At 29.5% G+C, this 18,030-nt stretch overlaps 1 protein-coding gene across 4 annotated transcripts in view; it reads left to right on the top strand.

Moving 5' to 3' along the window:
• LOC129911626 (myocardin-related transcription factor B) overlaps nt 1-18,030 on the top strand; it is a 154,848-nt gene that overhangs the window by 82,771 nt on the left and 54,047 nt on the right. For 2 of the 4 annotated variants that reach the window (XM_055989480.1, XM_055989482.1), the window contains exon 2: nt 2,958-2,999. The exons of the other annotated variants lie outside the window; for them this stretch is intronic. In XM_055989480.1, coding sequence (XP_055845455.1) covers nt 2,958-2,999 — 42 coding nt within the window. The remainder of the gene's footprint in view (nt 1-2,957; nt 3,000-18,030) is intronic. 4 annotated transcript variants of the gene reach the window in all.

The raw sequence follows: 18,030 nt of genomic DNA, 5'->3' as shown, positions 1-18,030 counted from the left end.
TTGTCATAATTTTTTGGTTTCTTCTTATCGAGTTAAAAAGAAATATTTTCAATTAGTGTACTGTAAAAAAGTCAACCTCAATAAATTTCTTGAAGCCAATTTTGAGAGAAAAAATTGTTTACTTATTAGAAATAAATGTAATGCTGGGAATTGAAATAAGCGAAACAAGTTCAAATTATAGTGGAGACTGAAAATTTTTGTTTGAACATCTTTTTACCAAAATATTAAAAAAATTTAACAAACATTTAAATGCAACAAAAAGCGCATCTTATTCTTTGTCCAGTTGGTCATTGCCTGTTATTAGAACAGGTGCTCCATATAAAAATACATCTTAGGTCTTGCCAATAAAAATTTAAAGTTGTGAAATCGAAAACTCAGATCTAAGTCGTGTTCTGATCAATTTTACTTTTGAAATATTTATTTTTAAAACCTGTTTTTATAATTTTACCTAGCTATGTATACCACCACAAATTTTATTTTCTCAACGAAAAAGAATTCGTCTGAAACCAAACCCTAAAGTTCGCAACTTCTATATTCAACTTTTAGACGCCATCTTGGATTTTAGTTTCTTTCAAGTATCTCGGTGTCCATTGGTCGTAAAAAAAAATGTTATAGTTTTTTATACTTTATGTTATTATAGTTTTGGTTTGATATTATCAAATTTCAAAAACCGAAAACTAAAATAATTTTGAGATAGTTCGATATTCAAATAAATCCGAGCATTCTATATCTAATCAATAGAATTAGCAATTATATAATTCGAGAGGTCATATATGAAGAAATGATGATTAATTTTGCAGAATAACTTCAAAGAAAAAAATATCACGTATACGCCACAGTGACCATTTATATACATTGTAAATATGTTTATATGAAACTTTCTAAAAAAAAAATAAAGCAAATAGCTGACATTTGTTTATCATGAATTGATCCTTTAAATGAAAAATGGGTTCCAAATTTTAAATGTTCATTATGTTTTCAGCTATTGGATATTTACATAAGTTGTAAAATTTAAGTAAAATCGAAATTTCATAAATATCAATAAAATAATTATATAAATAAAAACATATTAAATTACTTCCTTTCGCTTTACTGAAGCTTCAAGATACTGCCTGGTTTTCTTTCCTTGTCGAAATAAAAAGAAAGACGATAACTCTTTTTCAATTTTCTTTAAAATAACTATGGTTACTAGTTTAAAAAAAAAAAACAATTAAATAGGTCCTAAATTTCACAAGTTTAAGAGAATGAGATTTTTTAAACAGTTATTACAAATTCCTCTTCATATTCTAATCCTTATTTTACAAAATTTACATAGACCCTTAGTTATAGACCCGAATTTAGCGAAAACTCGATTTTAACAAAAAAAAGTTCAAATTTGAAGACACCTTTGGCTAGTTAAGAACATAATAAATCGAAATATGAGAAAATTCCAGATCTCATTTTTTAATCTTTTTTTTTAACCATTAGTGCACAAAAAAAAAAAACACAAATGCTATTGAAGGCTATTAATAGCTTTTTAATACCTGGGGTGTACTAACAACTTCGATGAATTAAAAACAACTACAAAAGGAGACCTTAAATATTCTCAAACGTTTCTTAAATGACCTTAAGCCATTTAAAGGAATCAAATGAGATAGTTTACAAAATCAAAGGTAGTTTATGGCCTTAACCTTCATTTTTAAATATTTATTAGAGCGAAATCTGTCACTTTTCATTATGATATGACCTTTAAACTAAAAAAAAAAAACCTAATTTCTGAAAATAAATCCAAAAATATCCATCTCTTTTGTTCTGGTACTTTGAAAGTTAAAATCTAATCCCATTTATTTGGGTGTAGAAATTTTTTAGAATGAGTAACTATACCTATCTGAATAAAATCAGCAATTAAATCCCTGTTTTTGTTGTAAATTGAACTTATTTCAAAACTCACATAAAAGAATTTTCAACCCACTATAGGTACTTTACAACAACCTAAACCTTTAAAAGGTTTGTCATTTGGACTCTACATTTCATTTCTTCACACCCTTAAAATCCATTTACTATTAAACGAATCCCAATTGAACTTTTTACCCACACACAAATAATAGTAATTAGAGTTCTATTGGGGTTAATACTATAGAACGTACATTCAAAGATATATTTCAACAAAAAGACAAAAAAAAAAAAAGAATAAAAATGGGTGTGTGCTGTTCTGTAGTAGGTTTCCGGGCAAAGTTCATAGTTTGACCAAATGCAGTGAACCATTATGACACAATTCCTATATTTACATATTGTAATCTCGTTAATGGTGAAAAATTTTCAATTCTTGTTTTTTTTAAGTTTGTTGTTGTTTCAAGGGTATTTCTCAGAAATATTTCACACTTTATGGCAATTTTTTTTTGTATGCATATCTAACCACAATTAATGTCTTCTTGTATGTGTATTGGATTGTCTGAGGATTATTTGTAATTACAGTGATTTATTTTTTCTTTATGGAAATTTTTTTCTCTCATTTTCTGTTTCAATAGTAGTTTTTTTTTTTTTTGTAGAAATTTAATTTATGGATTTTCCTTATTTAGACAACCAATAATTGTATTTTCTTTAAGCTTGTTCTTTGAAATTAATTTAATCGGTTTTTTTATCGAGACTTTTGTCACGTAGCAAACATAATAATTCCACTTAAACGATTTGACAAGTTTAATGATAAGAAGCTTTATGAGACTGGTCTGAGGGTTGGGTTCTTCTTAAAAGAGTTTTATGAACTTTGTTTCAAGTTTTGAAAATTTCTTCCAATCAGGGTTGCACCTTTTTTCTTTGAAGGATTGGTACAAAGTTGTGGTTGTGGATAAATAAGTCTAAAAATAAAACTCTTTGAACTGAGGTTTATAAATAAGATAATTTATATTTGTCCAATATTGACTAAGTTTTTAAATTTGTAAAAAACTAACTAACAAATAATATCTTTATCTTTTTTCCAGGTAAGCTCTCTGATGCAAATAACTTGAAATCAAAATTAAGTAGTGAGTATTATAGAAAAATGCAAACTTAGTTAAGTTGGTAATTTAAGGTCTTAAAAACTAAAAATAAATGACAAAATAATCCCCAATTTCAATGACAATTGCCTCTTTAATTTCATAGGCTTAGCCATGATTAATATAATTAAAACATTAAAACAATTTAATTTAAAATTCTGGCAGCTTATATCTCTCCTATATAAAACTCATAAACCTGTACTTCTAAATCATTGTGTGCATATTTCGTTCCAATTCAATCTAACTTACTTGCCACATAGTTTGCCAGAAGTTTTATCCTACTTCAAGGACACACTCAATTCGATATTATGTGTCTGTGTGTATGTTTTTAATCTATCCCACGCGTTTGATTTTATTTCATCATAAACAAATCAAACTGTATACATGCGAAAACGCGCCAACAATCATGAGAATGATATTTATCTATACAAAATGCAAAAAAAAGCTACAAACTTGCATAAGATAGAAATTTCATCTCAAATATGTACTAGATTCGAAATGCACCACAAAATGATGCTCTGCGATGTCTATCTCTCTATTTTTCTGAAACTATTTAGCAAAAATATTGACAGCGTTGAAAGATAGCCGCCACATGGTACATGTTACAAGTTATATCATCCGGCCTTTCAAGAAGCTTATAAAAAATAAGTTTCATCTGATAATCAAACAAAAAGTAGAAGAAAAAAAATGTAGCAAAATTAAATTATTGACATTCACTTGTCTATAATGGTGTAAGTGTATAGAATTAATTTAAGCAGGATAAAATCTGTCTACGTCGACGACGAGAAGCTAAAAGCAAGCTATAACTAAGATAGATAGCAAACACTGCTAGCCCGCTGATATACATTTAATTTTAATTTTAGATAGTTCAAGCTCGATTATTTTCAATTTATTTTATCTAATTGTTTGGCAGAGAAGGTGTATTTTTAACCATTGTCAAATCAAAGAGACGACACTGTCTGAATACCAAAGTGTGTTGGCCAAAATAAAACCACACTTTATACATCAAATACACATCGACAGCATCAGCAGCAGGGGGTTGTTCTTGCTTGTTCGTTGTTTTGTTGGTTGGATGCTGCTAGCTATAATACTCTTGGATTTGGTTTGTTGGTTGGTTCAGTGCATATTATTTCGAAATGAACTAGTTGTATATAAGGTATTATCAATTGAATGACGTAAATAGGGATGTTGCATCTGTTTGATGAACAGGGTTGTTATAGTATGTATCTATGTACAAACATATTTTGTTTTACTAATTGGTACGCATGGAAGCTTTGCGCGTTGTTCTTTCTTTATTCGGAGGATGTCAGTATCGTCCTTAAAGCGACAGATGACAAAAGACAGGTGACTGGTACCATATAACAAGTAACAGGTAACAAGTAACAAAACAAGTATGCAGTTTTATTTGATATATTAAGATGCATTTTTAGAAAAAAAAATTCAAAATCGTTAGAGTTGTTTTTAAAAAATCTAATTTTTATAAATAGAAGAAATAATATAATTTTTTGGAAAAAAAGTTTTAAAATAAGATTGGTATGCCATTTTGTAGGAATCACTAATCAACATCTAAAATCAAAATTTCAAAAAAATTCAATGTAATTTTTTTCAAAATTTTATTTATTTTATTTTTGAATTGTATTTAATTATTAATTAATTATATAAATAGTTTTTCACAAAATTTTTTGTGCATAAGCAATTTCGGATAAAATCGGATTTAAAATAAAACGGTTCAGGTAACGTTAATCACAACAAAAACATTACTGTTAAAAAAAGAGCCAAGTTCTTCTATGTTGAAATTATGCTGGCACAAAAAGTATTGAGATGTAAAAGTGTACCAAGTTCTAAAGTTTGGGTTCAAATTCGTATCAATAAAATTTTGATTGTTCTCTTGACAATATTTCTTTTAATTACCGATTTTTAAAGTTATTCCACTAAATTTCAAGATTCTACGATAATCAGAAGTGCTCCATAATATTTGATGAAAATTCAGTGGAAATGGGCGGATGCCACGCCCCCTGAATTGAAAATCTCAAATTTTCGATTTTTTGCTTTGTATACACCACAAGTCCTATCACCGTGTAAAATTTCAAGTTTCTACAATATCGGGAAGTTGTCCATAATTTTGATGACCTGTCAGTGAGTGAGTGAGTCAGTCAGTCAGTTACGGTTTTTGCGATTTTTGAAGCTGAAATTTTGTGAGGTGTTTGGTTTTGACTAGTTCAACAAATGTAGCGAGTTTGAAATTTCTAGCATCTTTAGTGTGGAAGTTAGAGGGGTGTCGAAAATGGCCTGAGTTGTTTCCTGTAAATAAGGGTGTAGTGCCAAAGTTGCTAGAGAACTTGGCTGGGCACTACCGTGCCCCTTGAGAATGATTTTCAAACATTTTTTTTTTCATTATCTTAAAACTTACATTTGATTTTTTTTTCAAGCAAAATCGTTAAAAGCGTTTTTGACAAATTTCAACTTTATTAAAATCGTTATATGACAAGTACCGTTATTTTTGGTCCAAAGAAATTAATTCCAAAAATCCCTCTGGAGAATCGGCTGTAGCTTCATTAACAGACAGACAGACGGACTTCCGGGACGCACTTTTTTGGCATTCTCTATCATCGTAATATCATGGAAAACTGTTATCTCAACTTTTTTTGTTGTACGAATGCATAACTTGAAATATAATATAGTACCTTAATCGCAAGAAAAAAACATGACGTTCTCACAAAAATAGATAGAGATGTTAAAATCGCTATTTAAAATATTGTGAGTGGTGGTAGGATGTTAAAAAATACCTTACGATCTATTCTCTAAACTATAAGAAATTTTATGTAGGTACTATAAAAAATCAATACAGTAGGTCCGACCGTTTCGATAATCAGAAAAGCACTTTTTCAAAACAATGACACTGTCTTTGTCGATTCCTCACAAGAGGCAGTACCACTGAAAACAAAATTGTAGGTGGTGGAGGCTTCCATTGAACTAACCATCGCCCCACATGAACTTGCATGATACCAACATTAAAATTTGTTAAAACTGTGCAATGATGTAATTATACTAGACATATTTTTCTGTCAAGTTTGGGATAAAAAAGAAGGTGATTTTGGGGTAAAAATGTTATTACTTATTGGCATTCTTTCTCATAGTATGCCCCATAACAAAAAAGATTAAAAAAGATTAGAAGTACATTTATTCATATAACAACCCTGTTGCCTATGGTAACATAAGTTTGCTTACAGTGCTTTTAAAGAGTGGACATACCAAGGTACACGCTTCTCTCTTGTCATGAACGAACGCTATCTGCTAGAATGATGCACATTTTTATGGTTGTCAAACTGACTAGATGGACCGTCAGTTCTGTCGCTCCGTTTGCCTCTCTCATCGTCGACAATATTGCTTACTTAAGTAGAGGGTGTCCTTTAAGTGCTTATTTTGACTAAACAAGTGGAATTTAAAAATAAATTATTTTTATTAAGAAACTGATATTGCACAATATACCCAACCATCAAGATGCAAAACAGACTAAGGGACATTAGGGTAAAGGAGAAACAAAGTCCGACCGACAGAAACCCAACAAAAATAAAACAAACATATGTGGCGACAGTAAAGCTTTCCAATTTTAAGTTTTTATTTTCATTTTGTTGTACTTCCTTTCTGCACACTTTTTTGTTTGTTGCATCATACTGCGGCAAATCTTATCGGGGGAGTCTTAGGAATGTGCTTGCTGCTGCTTGGCTCTCGATCGTTTGCTAATTCGCATAAGGGTTCCGTTTGGCGTGTTCGTCACGTTGTTGTCAAGCAAGATGAAGAACTGCATCAGATCGGAAGACCCATGTCGGTGATATCTTTGTGTTTGTTTAATTCTTTTAGGGTGGGTGGGTGTGTGGTGGTAGGAGATTTGGGGGGGGCGACCGACAACCAAAAGCGACATGTTATTGCAGTGATGGGACTTAGAATATAATTTAGGACAACTTATTTAGTGGTATTTTTTTTTTTTTTTTTGGGTTTTTCTTTTTGTTTTTGTCTGTTTAACTGCGCTGGGTGCTCTTTTATATATTCTTGTCTAAATGTTATGCTAACATTACATAATTTTGGCTGATGGCTTTTTATAGATAAAGATTTAGACTAACAACCTAATGGGACATTAAGTTGTTTGCTTTTGGTTGGATATATTATTTTTGTTTGGTTTTCTTTTCTTTTTTTGTTTCTATGTTAATGAGTGTCTAATGAACTAATGACTGTTGATTGATATGTGCTCTGCATATTTAGTTCTTTTGACAAAGATATAGATATATTTATACGAGAAAACAGGAAGTTGACAAGATTTTAACTTTTATTTTGTTGTGATGTTTAAGAAATTTAATTTATTTTTTACTTCAGCTGTTTTTTTTTTCTTAAGGAGCTTGAAAATAGTGACAAGAATTTGTGATATATTTAGTCATGTTTAAAGACCGATTTTTTTAAACATTTAATGAGGGTTAAAAAGATTTAAATCTTGGTAAATTTTTCCATCAAATCAATAGTTTTGGATATGAATGCATGTCAAACGATATTCCGACCCTTTTGTTCATTCTGTTCCCGTTTTCACATAGATCTAAAAGAAATTTCTAGAAAAGCCAATACAAAATTGTTTTCCATATATTGTTTGGTATTTATTTTGCTAAAAAAATTTGAAATATAAAGAAAATATCAACACGAATTAAATGCCCTTTTATAAAACATTTTTTTTGGTTTATAAAAAAAAATAGATCTTCTAAAATTAGTTAATATAAAGGCCATTTATTCTTAAATTTACAAAAACATCTAAAGTTGGCCAAATAACCCCAGAATCGGGGTAAGGCGGATAAGGCTTTAAACTATGAGAAAATAGAATTTAAATTAATATTAAATTTGTATCCAAACTCTTCAAGAGACAGCCGACAGTAGAGGTCGAATGATGCTCCAACTTCTTCAAATCACATTTTTTCTTAGTGGCTTTTTCCTTTTCAAAAAAGTGTTTCCAATCGCCCCTCATCTGGTTTTTCTTAAATCCATCCTCATTTTTTCTAGAAATTGCCAACAAAAAAAATTAGTTTGAAATTTTGTTTTGATACGTCAATCAATAATTTTTAAAGCTATTTTTTTTTTTTGAAAATTTCCATAAAACTATACAGGCAGGGTGTCCCAAAAGTGAACGTCGAAACGAAAACGGTAGATAGGGTAGGTGGTGACAGTTATCAGAAAAATAATAAAAAAAATCGCAGCCATATATTTTGCGAGTTATGGGCATTTGAAAAAAAGTCGAAAAAATGGTCACCCTGTGACGGTTTTTCATGTGCCGTGACTACAAATCGTAATTTTTCCATATTATTCAAGTAAACAAAGTGAAAAAAAAAAAATTATGAAAATTATTTTTATTTTTAAGCGGAGTGATTGAATATAATTCAATTAAAAAGTTAATAACTTTTTATTATTAAAAAGTTAAAGTGACCTCAACTCCATATGCGTTTCGCCCAGGTATGACAGTGGGCTCATCAGTTAGATGCTGTCATACCCTTACTAAGACGCAAAATTTTGGTCCATGAATACAGACACTTATAAAAGTCACAACCTGAATAGACTGTGAATTTTAATATTTTAGGGGAACATGGTTACATTCTTGCACCTAAAAACAATTGCCCGTGGTCAGGCTAATAAGTAAACTAAGTGAAAAAAAAAAAAAATAATGAAAATTATTTTTATTTAAAATTCACAGTCTATTCAGGTTGTGATTTTTATAAGTGTCTGTATTCATGGACCAAAATTTTGCGTCTTAGTAAGGGTATGACAGCATCTAACTGATGAGCCCACTATCATACCTGGGCGAAACGCATATGGAGTTGAGGTCACTTTAACTTTTTAATAATAAAAAGTTATTAACTTTTTAATTGAATCATATTATTCAAGTTTTGTACCCTTTCAGAACCTTTCAGAATACAAAAACTTAAATAATATGGAAAAAATACCTATATTAATTATGAAATATTCCCAACAATGTTATACCATTTTGAAAAGAGAATTGAACACACCAACTTTTAAGGCAACTTGCCGAAACATCGTAGTGCATTTGTTTTACACTACGGCTCATTGAATTAGAGTCATGTAAAATTTTTTAGTACTAAGTTGGGTAAAAAAGTAATATTTGCTTTAAAACTGATGCAGCTGAGTTAAAATTTTTGAATGCATTTGATAGCAGGGTTATTCAAGGTTCCGTAACAAAAGAAAAAAATGAGAAAAATTAAGATTTGTGATCACGGCACATGAAAAACCGTCACAGGGTGACCAATTTTTCGACTTTTTTTCAAATGCCCATAACTCCCAAAATATATGGCTGCGATTTTTTTAATTATTTTTCTGATAACTGTCATCACCCACCCTATCTACCGTTTTCGTTTCGACTTTAACTTTTGGGACACCCTATATAAAAAAATATTTTTTTTTACACTTTTAAATAAAATATAAAATTTACAAATTTTGTTCAAAAATATATACCACTTTTTTACTTGCGATATAGGTACTATAGGGCAAGTTTAGGATTCGTAAAAAAAATCGAACTCGAGATAACAATTTTACATGACATTACGATGATGGAGAATGCTAAAAAAGTGGGTCCGGCAATTCTGTCTGTCTGTCTGTCTGTCTGTCTGCCTGTCTGTGTGTCTGTCTCTATCTGGAGCTGCAGTCTAAACGAGTGAAGTGATTTTCTTCAAACTTGGTAGTTAGCAGTTTTTGGTGATTCCCTAGAGGGGAAATTGAAATTTTTTTTTTATGACCAAAACTAACGGTACCTGCCATATAACGGAAATAGAAAAGTTAATTTTTTTCAAAAACGGCTCTAACGATTTTGATTAAAATTTTTGTGTGTAATACTACACATAAGGGCCAACTTTTCAAATAAAAAAATATTTTTTGTACCGTTATTAACGGTACCTGTCATAGAACGGTTTTTTTCGTTTCTTAATATCTCGTACAACATTAACCCGATTTAAATGAAAATTTTTGTACAAAAGTGTGTAAGTAAAGATAATATTAAAATTTTAGAAAATTTTCAAAAAACGCAGTTTTGGTTTTTTAAAAAATATTTCAAAATTTTTTTTGGAAAAATCAATTTTTTGAAAACGGATCAATGAAAAATTTTGAAATTTAGTTTTCATGTGTAAATTAATTATTTCTTCAAAATGGCATACCAAGAAAAATGTTAAAAAAATTTTATATATAAAAAATTATTTTTTGAAAAAACGGCTCCTACAATTTGCGAAATTTTTTTTCTAAAAATACCTTTTTATACAAGAAATAAAATGGCATATTTGTTTTTTTTTTTTTAAGATAATTTAAAACGCAGTTTAATTAATTATAAAAGCAGATTTAATTTTTTTATACTATTTATGAAATTTATTCAAAATATCAAATTTTAAATTTCTTGAATAAAAAGCTTTAACATTATAGTTACTTTAAGCATAAGAGCAAGTACGTGCGACCCCAGTCGTGCAATTTATTAATATTGGTAAAATTACGAGAAAATTATTTGCAAGAAATGTTAGCCGTTATTAATTCGAATACAAAAACGCATTATTTCTGACTGATTCCAGCTGCTTCACTTTAAGCACATGTGACAAGAAAAAAATAGGTATTAAAAGTATTTATGAACTAAGTTGTAATGAAAACTAACTGCATTTATGGAAATAATATCACATTTTTAAAAGTGGAATTAACATCTTCACTGACAGAGTGAAAAAAGGGCCACAAAAATAAAATACAAAAACAAAACACAAAAATGATTTCTAATGCAGGTAATTGAATGGTATTCTTCGTAAAGAGACTAAAACTATGTCAATAGATGTTTTTGCTATATTAAACACCAATTTTATTTTTTTACATTTCTTTGAAAATTATATTAAAATTAAAAAAAAATACACATACATATGAGTCGTTATATTTGAAAGTGGTATAAGTCGCATTATTTTCAAATAATACAAACTTTAAAAACCATGGCGCACTTTAAAAAAAATTGTAAACGCCCTTTTATTAATTTATTGTTTCATTTATTCAGTGGAAACCTTTTTCTATAAAACATGCTTCTAAAAAATACAATGTTTGTTTGTTTTGACAAAATTTTTGAGGACTTTCTTACAAAAAACTCATAAAAAAGTTTACAAACAGATTCTCTCCCACATCTTAATTCCTCTCTAAACAACTCCAAACTGCCTCGTCAGAAGTATTAAATTGTTGACAGAGTATATCAACATTTTATCCGTTCCAAATCGCACGTAAGCATTTATTAAATAGATTTAATAATAGAAGATATAAATTTATCTTTTTTGTAAAAAAAAAAAAAAAACAAGCTATATTAAGCCACCGCCCTGCGGAACACACTTGCCTTGTGTCGGTTGTCACCTACTGAAATACATTTATGCGTCGCTAAGAATCAATCTCAAGAATTAGGTTAGTTGGTGAACACAACAGAGGGCACTATTTTTATAAATGATGGGTGGATATAATAGCTTCCACACACATCGAACCTTATAACAAAAAAAATTTGCGTCTCCTTGCTAAGATTTTTTTTTGTATTGTTGTTGTTTTCGTTAGAGATTCTCCCCCATGTTAAGTGCTCCAAGGTTAAAATAATGTTTTCAAAATAATTACAAAAAAAAAAAAAAATTAGAAAAAACCTGAAGAAAAACAAACAAAAATTCAAATTGTTTTAGTTTGCTATTGCGTCCTTCTCCTTAAACCCCCCTTTTCACACTATTATACTCTCACTTTCTCATTATGATGGTTCGAGCAAAGAATCTAGACCAATTGGTATAACGCATCGTGCTCAATATTATAAAGAAGTTAACGCGTGGGCTGGTTCCAATGGCGGCCAACAACAGCGCGGCGCTGTCGAACGCATTAAGTCGATTTACGCATCATCAGGAGGTTAACAGAAAAGAAAAAAAAAAAAAAAATAGAGGGTGTGTGTGTGGAATAGTGGCAGCTGTTCGTTGTTTGTGACAAGAAAATGGAAAATATTGAGAATAAATAGACGAAGACGAAGAAGAGCTATGAACTATTAAAGATTAGAAAGTGAAATACTGACAACGAGAGTGTGGCAATAGAGCACAACCCCTCTTTTGCCCACCTCTACGGGGAGCGCGGATGGTTGAACGGAGGAGGATGGCCATGATTGATGAATCGATGTTGAACTCTCGACGAATTGGCACCGCTCTTTCTTCTTTTCAAATTCATACATATAAATATTTGTAGGTGGCTTTAGATATACAAAGAAAAAAAAAATCTTTAGTTTGCTTTGCAATGTTTGTGTGCAATGTCAAATATCAATCGAAAATCAAGATTCACATCATTAACACTCTGAATCAATTAATTAAGGATATAAACTTTTATCTATTTTTTATATTAGAGTCTAGAGCGAAAAAAATCGGGAGACGGACAGAATCCCGAAATCCAAAATCCAGAAAGCCCAAAATGTAGAAAAGCCCAAAATCCCGGAAACCCAAAATCCCGGAAACCCAAAATCCCATAAACCCAGAATTTCGAAAACCCAGAATCCCGAAAACCCAAAATCCAGAAAGCCCAAAATCCCGTATTTAAAATTGAAAAAATTTCCAAAAATAAAATTTAACAAAAAAAAAATTAACAAAAAATTTGTGTAAATTTTTCATTTTATAGAATTTTTCGGGATTCCGATTTCGGGATTTTTGGTTTTCGGGATTCTGGGTTTTCGGGAATTTGGACTTTCTGGATTATGGGTTTTCGGGATTTTGGGTTTACGGGATTTTAGGTTTTCGGGATTTTGGGTTTTCGGGATTTTGTGTTTTCGGGATTTTGATCCCGATCCAAAAAATTCTAAGGAATTTTCAGAATTTTAATACCAAAAAAAAAAAAAAAAAAAAGATGAAAATGTTTTTTTTTTCGAGATGTCCTTTGATCTGATTTTAACATAAAAACAATCCATCAACATGGAGTGTACTCATTTAAAAAGAAAAAAACCCTTATATGATTTTTATCATTTTAAATGGTCTATCAAGAGTATAACATCCCGCAGCCCACATGATTATATTCTCAATAAAACACGAATCTCAATAAATTACCCAGACTTCGCCTGGTTCTATATACAATTTAAGGTGGGGTTAAGGTAGGCAAACTCCATATAAAAGATTGCGTAGGAAGGTAAATAGAAGATTTATTGCTTGATCTTAAGGGACATTGATTTACTTTTTATTGACTTTAACCCTCTGATGGTTCTGAAAAGATACGAAAAAAAAAAATAAAAATAAAAACACAAAAATTGGTCGCTTATTTGAAGTTTATGTACTCGTTAAGGGAATAATCTAATCGTTGTTATTTCATCTCAACAGCAGAACAGACATATACAGATACAGTGCGGTTCACATGATTAGACGCACCAATTTTCGTTTACATAAATTTCATTTTTTTTTTGTGTGTGTGCAAGAATAACCAAAAAAATTGTATTTATTAGAATGGTTATTTAGTTCTTAATAGAAAAACAAAAAGAAATAGTGGGTGAGTGGAAGTTAACGGTACTTTTTAGTCCTTCTTGTCCGTGATGTAAGAAAAAGGGTAGCTTTTTTCGGTTCACATGATTAGACGCACACCTTAAATTAGTTAGTTTGGCGAGATCTATTGCGCTGATTTGATTAAATTTGGAAGATTAAACATCAAGAAGTTAATTTTTAGCGAATTTAATTCAAAATCTGTTAAATAAAATTTCTGAGCGCGAAAGAATAAGGGATAAATGACGCGTTAGATTCCAAAGGTCTTTCCATTAGCCCCATTGCCAAAAAAATAGGATGAAGTGACTATTTCGAGAGAAATTATTTAAAAAACAGTGCCTCCTACGAAAAAAACTTCAAAGGAGGAACAATAGAAGCTTTAACACCCCAGGAAAAATGAAAATTTATGAAAAAAGCGTCGAAAACAGCTCTATCCCCGAGCAAAATTAAACAAAAAGCTAGGCTAACGGGAAGAACATCAACTTTTCGGTGAATTTTTTTGAATGCTGAACATCCTAGATTAAAATTAAACTTAAGAATAGTTTTTAAAAAGCACAATTTGAAAGAAACAGCGGATGGAGATCGCACGTCTTCACATAACGTGGGAAACAAGTTTTTGAAGTTTTTTTTAAATTGGCGAAATGTGTTTTTTCTAATGAAAAAGAATTTAATTTGAATTGTTCTCATGGGTATTTCCACAAATTTCACGATTTTCACAAGGAGTAAAAGTTTTTGACACTTCAACATTCAAGAAAAGGAGGAGTAATGGTTTTGGGAGCCATTTAATATTACATTCGATTTAGTTTTCGTTTCAAACCGCTCTTTTTTTTCAAACGGCGTTTTTTAAAGACTATTTTTAAGTTTTATTTTAATCTAGGATGTTCAGCATTCAAAAAAGTTCACCGATAAGTTTATGTTTTTGCCGTTATCCCAGCTTTTTCTTTAATTTTGCTCGGGGATAGAGCTGTTTTCGACGCTTTTTTATACATTTTATTTTTTCCTGAGGTGTTAAAGCTTCTATTGTTCTTCCTTTGAAGTTTTTACCATTGGAGGCACTGTCTTGAAAATAATTCCTCTCGAAATGGTCACTTCATCCTATTTTTTTGGCAATGGTGCTTATGGAAAAACCTTCGGAATCCAACGCGTCATTTTCCCTTTTTCTTTCGCGCTCAGAACTTTTTTTTTTACAGATTTTGAATAAAAATCATAAAATAATAACTCCTTGATGCTTAATCTTCCAAATTTAATCAAATCAGCGCAATAGATCTCGTCAAACTGACTAATTTAAGGTGTGCGTCTAATCATGTGAACCAAAAAAAACGACTCTTTTTCTTACATCAGAGACAAGAATGAGTAAAAAGTACTGTTTAACTCCACTCATCCACTATTTCTTTTTATTTTTCTATTGAGCACTAAATAACCATTCTAATAAATACAATTGTTTTAGTTATTCTTGCAAACACCTACAAAAAAAAAATGAAATTTATGTAAACGAAAATTGGTGCGTCTAACAATGTGAACCGCACTGTACATTATGCTATGCATACATATAAATGTGATGGGGTCGTTGGAGGATTGAATACCTTCCCTAAATACAAGACAAATTGATTCGCTTGACAAAAAAAAAAGTTTGTCTTTCTAATTTTATGGCTTATCAATGATAGCAAGGCTTACATCAGAGTGGGTAATGTTGTTTATTATTGAAGTTTTATGTTTTTTTTTTTACGTTAAGTTGAGTTTTGAGTCTCTAGATTTTTTATTTATAAAGAAAAAGTACAATCGATAGCATTATTACAAATTTGATGTTTCGAACGACATTTATAAAAAATATTATTTGTTTGAAGATAAAACTTCAACCTTCTTAAGCTGATGTATTTTTGTTTGCATTGAGAAACTAAGTTATACACAAGAATGCTCTTTGTAAAGCCAAGGTTATGCATATTTACCGAATGACTTCTGATAAAAGATTGCGTTATTCATGTTAAAATATCTGAACTTTTCTTCAGAAATTTCAGTTTTTCACTCGGAAAGCCAACATCAACAAACTGTTCATTTAATAAAAATTGATAACAAACTGTTTAGTTTCTAAATCTTTTTCTGTACACATAAAAAAACACTTTCAAATACAACAAAAAATCCTAAACAAAATAGAGCAGTTTTTACCAGATAACAATAAAATAAATGTGGCAAAATTAATGTTTTAGTTGGAGATCGGTTGGTACCAATAAGTCGATTGTTTTTAAGTCAATTGTAAAAAATCGATTCAAATGATAGGATCAGAAAATGAAGAATGCTTAAAAGATTTAGGTAAAAAATCGAATTTGTAAAATTATCTATTTTCATAAAATTATCGACTTTGTAAAAAAAAAAACGATTTAGTAAAAATATCGATTTTGTAAAAAAACAAAAACAATTTGTAAATCGAACTTGTAAAAACCTTGATTTTGTAAAAATATCGATTTATCAAATTTGTAAAAGAACGATCTTGTAAAAAAATTAATTTTGTAAAAATATTGATTTTGTAAAAATATCGATTTATCAAATTTGTAAAAGAAGGTTTTTGTATAAAACTCGATTATTTAATAATATCCATTTTGTAAAAAAAAAATAATTTTGTAAAAAAATATCGATTTTGCAAAAATATAATTCAGTAAAAGTATAATTTTGGAAAAAGGTCAATTTTGCAAACATTTTTATATAAAAATGTTTGAAAACCCATAATATTAAAATTTTCAAAAAAACTTATTTTTAAATTTAGAATTATACTTATTATATATTTGAAAAAAGCATATTTTTTTTGAAAACAGGTTGATGAACTTTTATGAAATTTTGTTTTATGATAATTTAAAAAAAAAAATAGTATATAATTTTTTTTAATGAAAAAACTATTCGGACGTTTTTTTTTTACTTTTTCTAATAGTTCTGTCTTATTTAAAAAATTAATTGGCATACTTCGTTTAGAGGGCAAAACCATTTAAAAAGACGTGTTTGTAATTTTTATTTCAACAATATAAATTACTTTTATTCAAAGAATAATTACGTGCGACTCAGTCATGCATTTTACTTTTTCATGGGTAGATCTTAATGAAACTCTATGAGGACCAAAAAATATAGGCCTCTAACTGCACTAAAAACAATTCCCCTTTTCCGGATTGCAACTAATTTCATATGGATCTTATTTTTTTCTCGAAATAAAGTTAATTTATTTGGTGTAGGTAACTTTTTAATATTCCACGGCTCAGATTTAAAATCTTAATAATTTATTTTTATAAAAATCTATAAATTACATATTTAAATTTTGTATCGTGGGTACCCAAAGATTTTGTTATCAAAAGAATTTTTCATAAATATGCCCATTAAGTCTAAGAACATAATAAAGCATTTATTTAAAAAATTATAAAAAATTGTAAAACATGTCATTAAGCTCTTTAAAGTTCGTAGTTCGTTAGATTTCTACTTTATTAGTTTTTATCACAGAAGGAACCATTGATTTTTGTATCATAAATAAATCATGTTTTATTTTTTCTTTTATCTAAGTTTATAACAATTTTTCAAATCAAACGAAACTACAATTTTTCAAATATACTCCTCCGTCTTTATATGCAAGAAAAATTGCCTTTAAATTAAATTTAAGCAAATTGTCTAACATAAACATGAAAGCGCATTGTAAAAACATAAATAAAATTTTATATAATTAATAACTATATGCCGCCATGTTTAATTTTTTTTTCTTTCTTTATTTTTTAATTAATGATTTAAAAAAATATCATTTTTTTCGGTTTTTTTTTGTCAATACAAAAAAAAGAAGAAATTATTTCAAAATCCTTGGGCGACAAATATCATAAAGCGTGGAATTAAAAACAAAATTGATAATCCCGCAACGGCTCGAAGCGGCTGCTGATAAAATTTATAGCATCCGTATAAAATCATTGATGATAGGGGGGCGATTGGTGGCGTTGCCGGCGGCTGCGGCGACGGGCGGCATGGTGCGTGGATTAAACATTTTTTCTGTTGTATTCTCTCTGATAAACGAGTGATTCAACGCATTCAACATAAAGAAAAGATGCTAAATTTAAATCCATTGCTATTGCTGTTGTGCTTTTGATTCGGTTCGACGACGATTTGCTTTGGTTTTTTGGGGTTTGTCACGGGTTTTTATCATGTCATGGTCTGCCAAAGTGTCATCAGCCGCGCCCACACAGCATCGGTCAATCATTTTTTTTTTGTTGTTTTTATTTGTTTTAATGATATTTTATATTTCAAATTTAAACATCCAATGTGGAAATAAATTTATTAAACAATTGCTGTAGGTAATAAAAATTGATAGCTCGTTTGGCGCTGAAAATAATATATATACTTCGTTTGATAGAACAAATACAAAAAAAAAAAAATGTTGGCAACAATCAGTTTTTGTTTTAAAAGTGTCACATCACAAATTAAAGTGTTAAATAGTTAAATTTAAATTGTTTTTTTTTTTTTTATTTTTAAATGATTTA

Source organism: Episyrphus balteatus, chromosome 2 (genome assembly GCF_945859705.1).
Source record: "Episyrphus balteatus chromosome 2, idEpiBalt1.1, whole genome shotgun sequence".
Classification (NCBI taxonomy): domain Eukaryota; kingdom Metazoa; phylum Arthropoda; class Insecta; order Diptera; family Syrphidae; genus Episyrphus; species Episyrphus balteatus.
The sequence above is the reverse complement of the archived record's forward strand: the minus strand, read 5'-3'. Positions and strand labels throughout refer to the sequence as shown.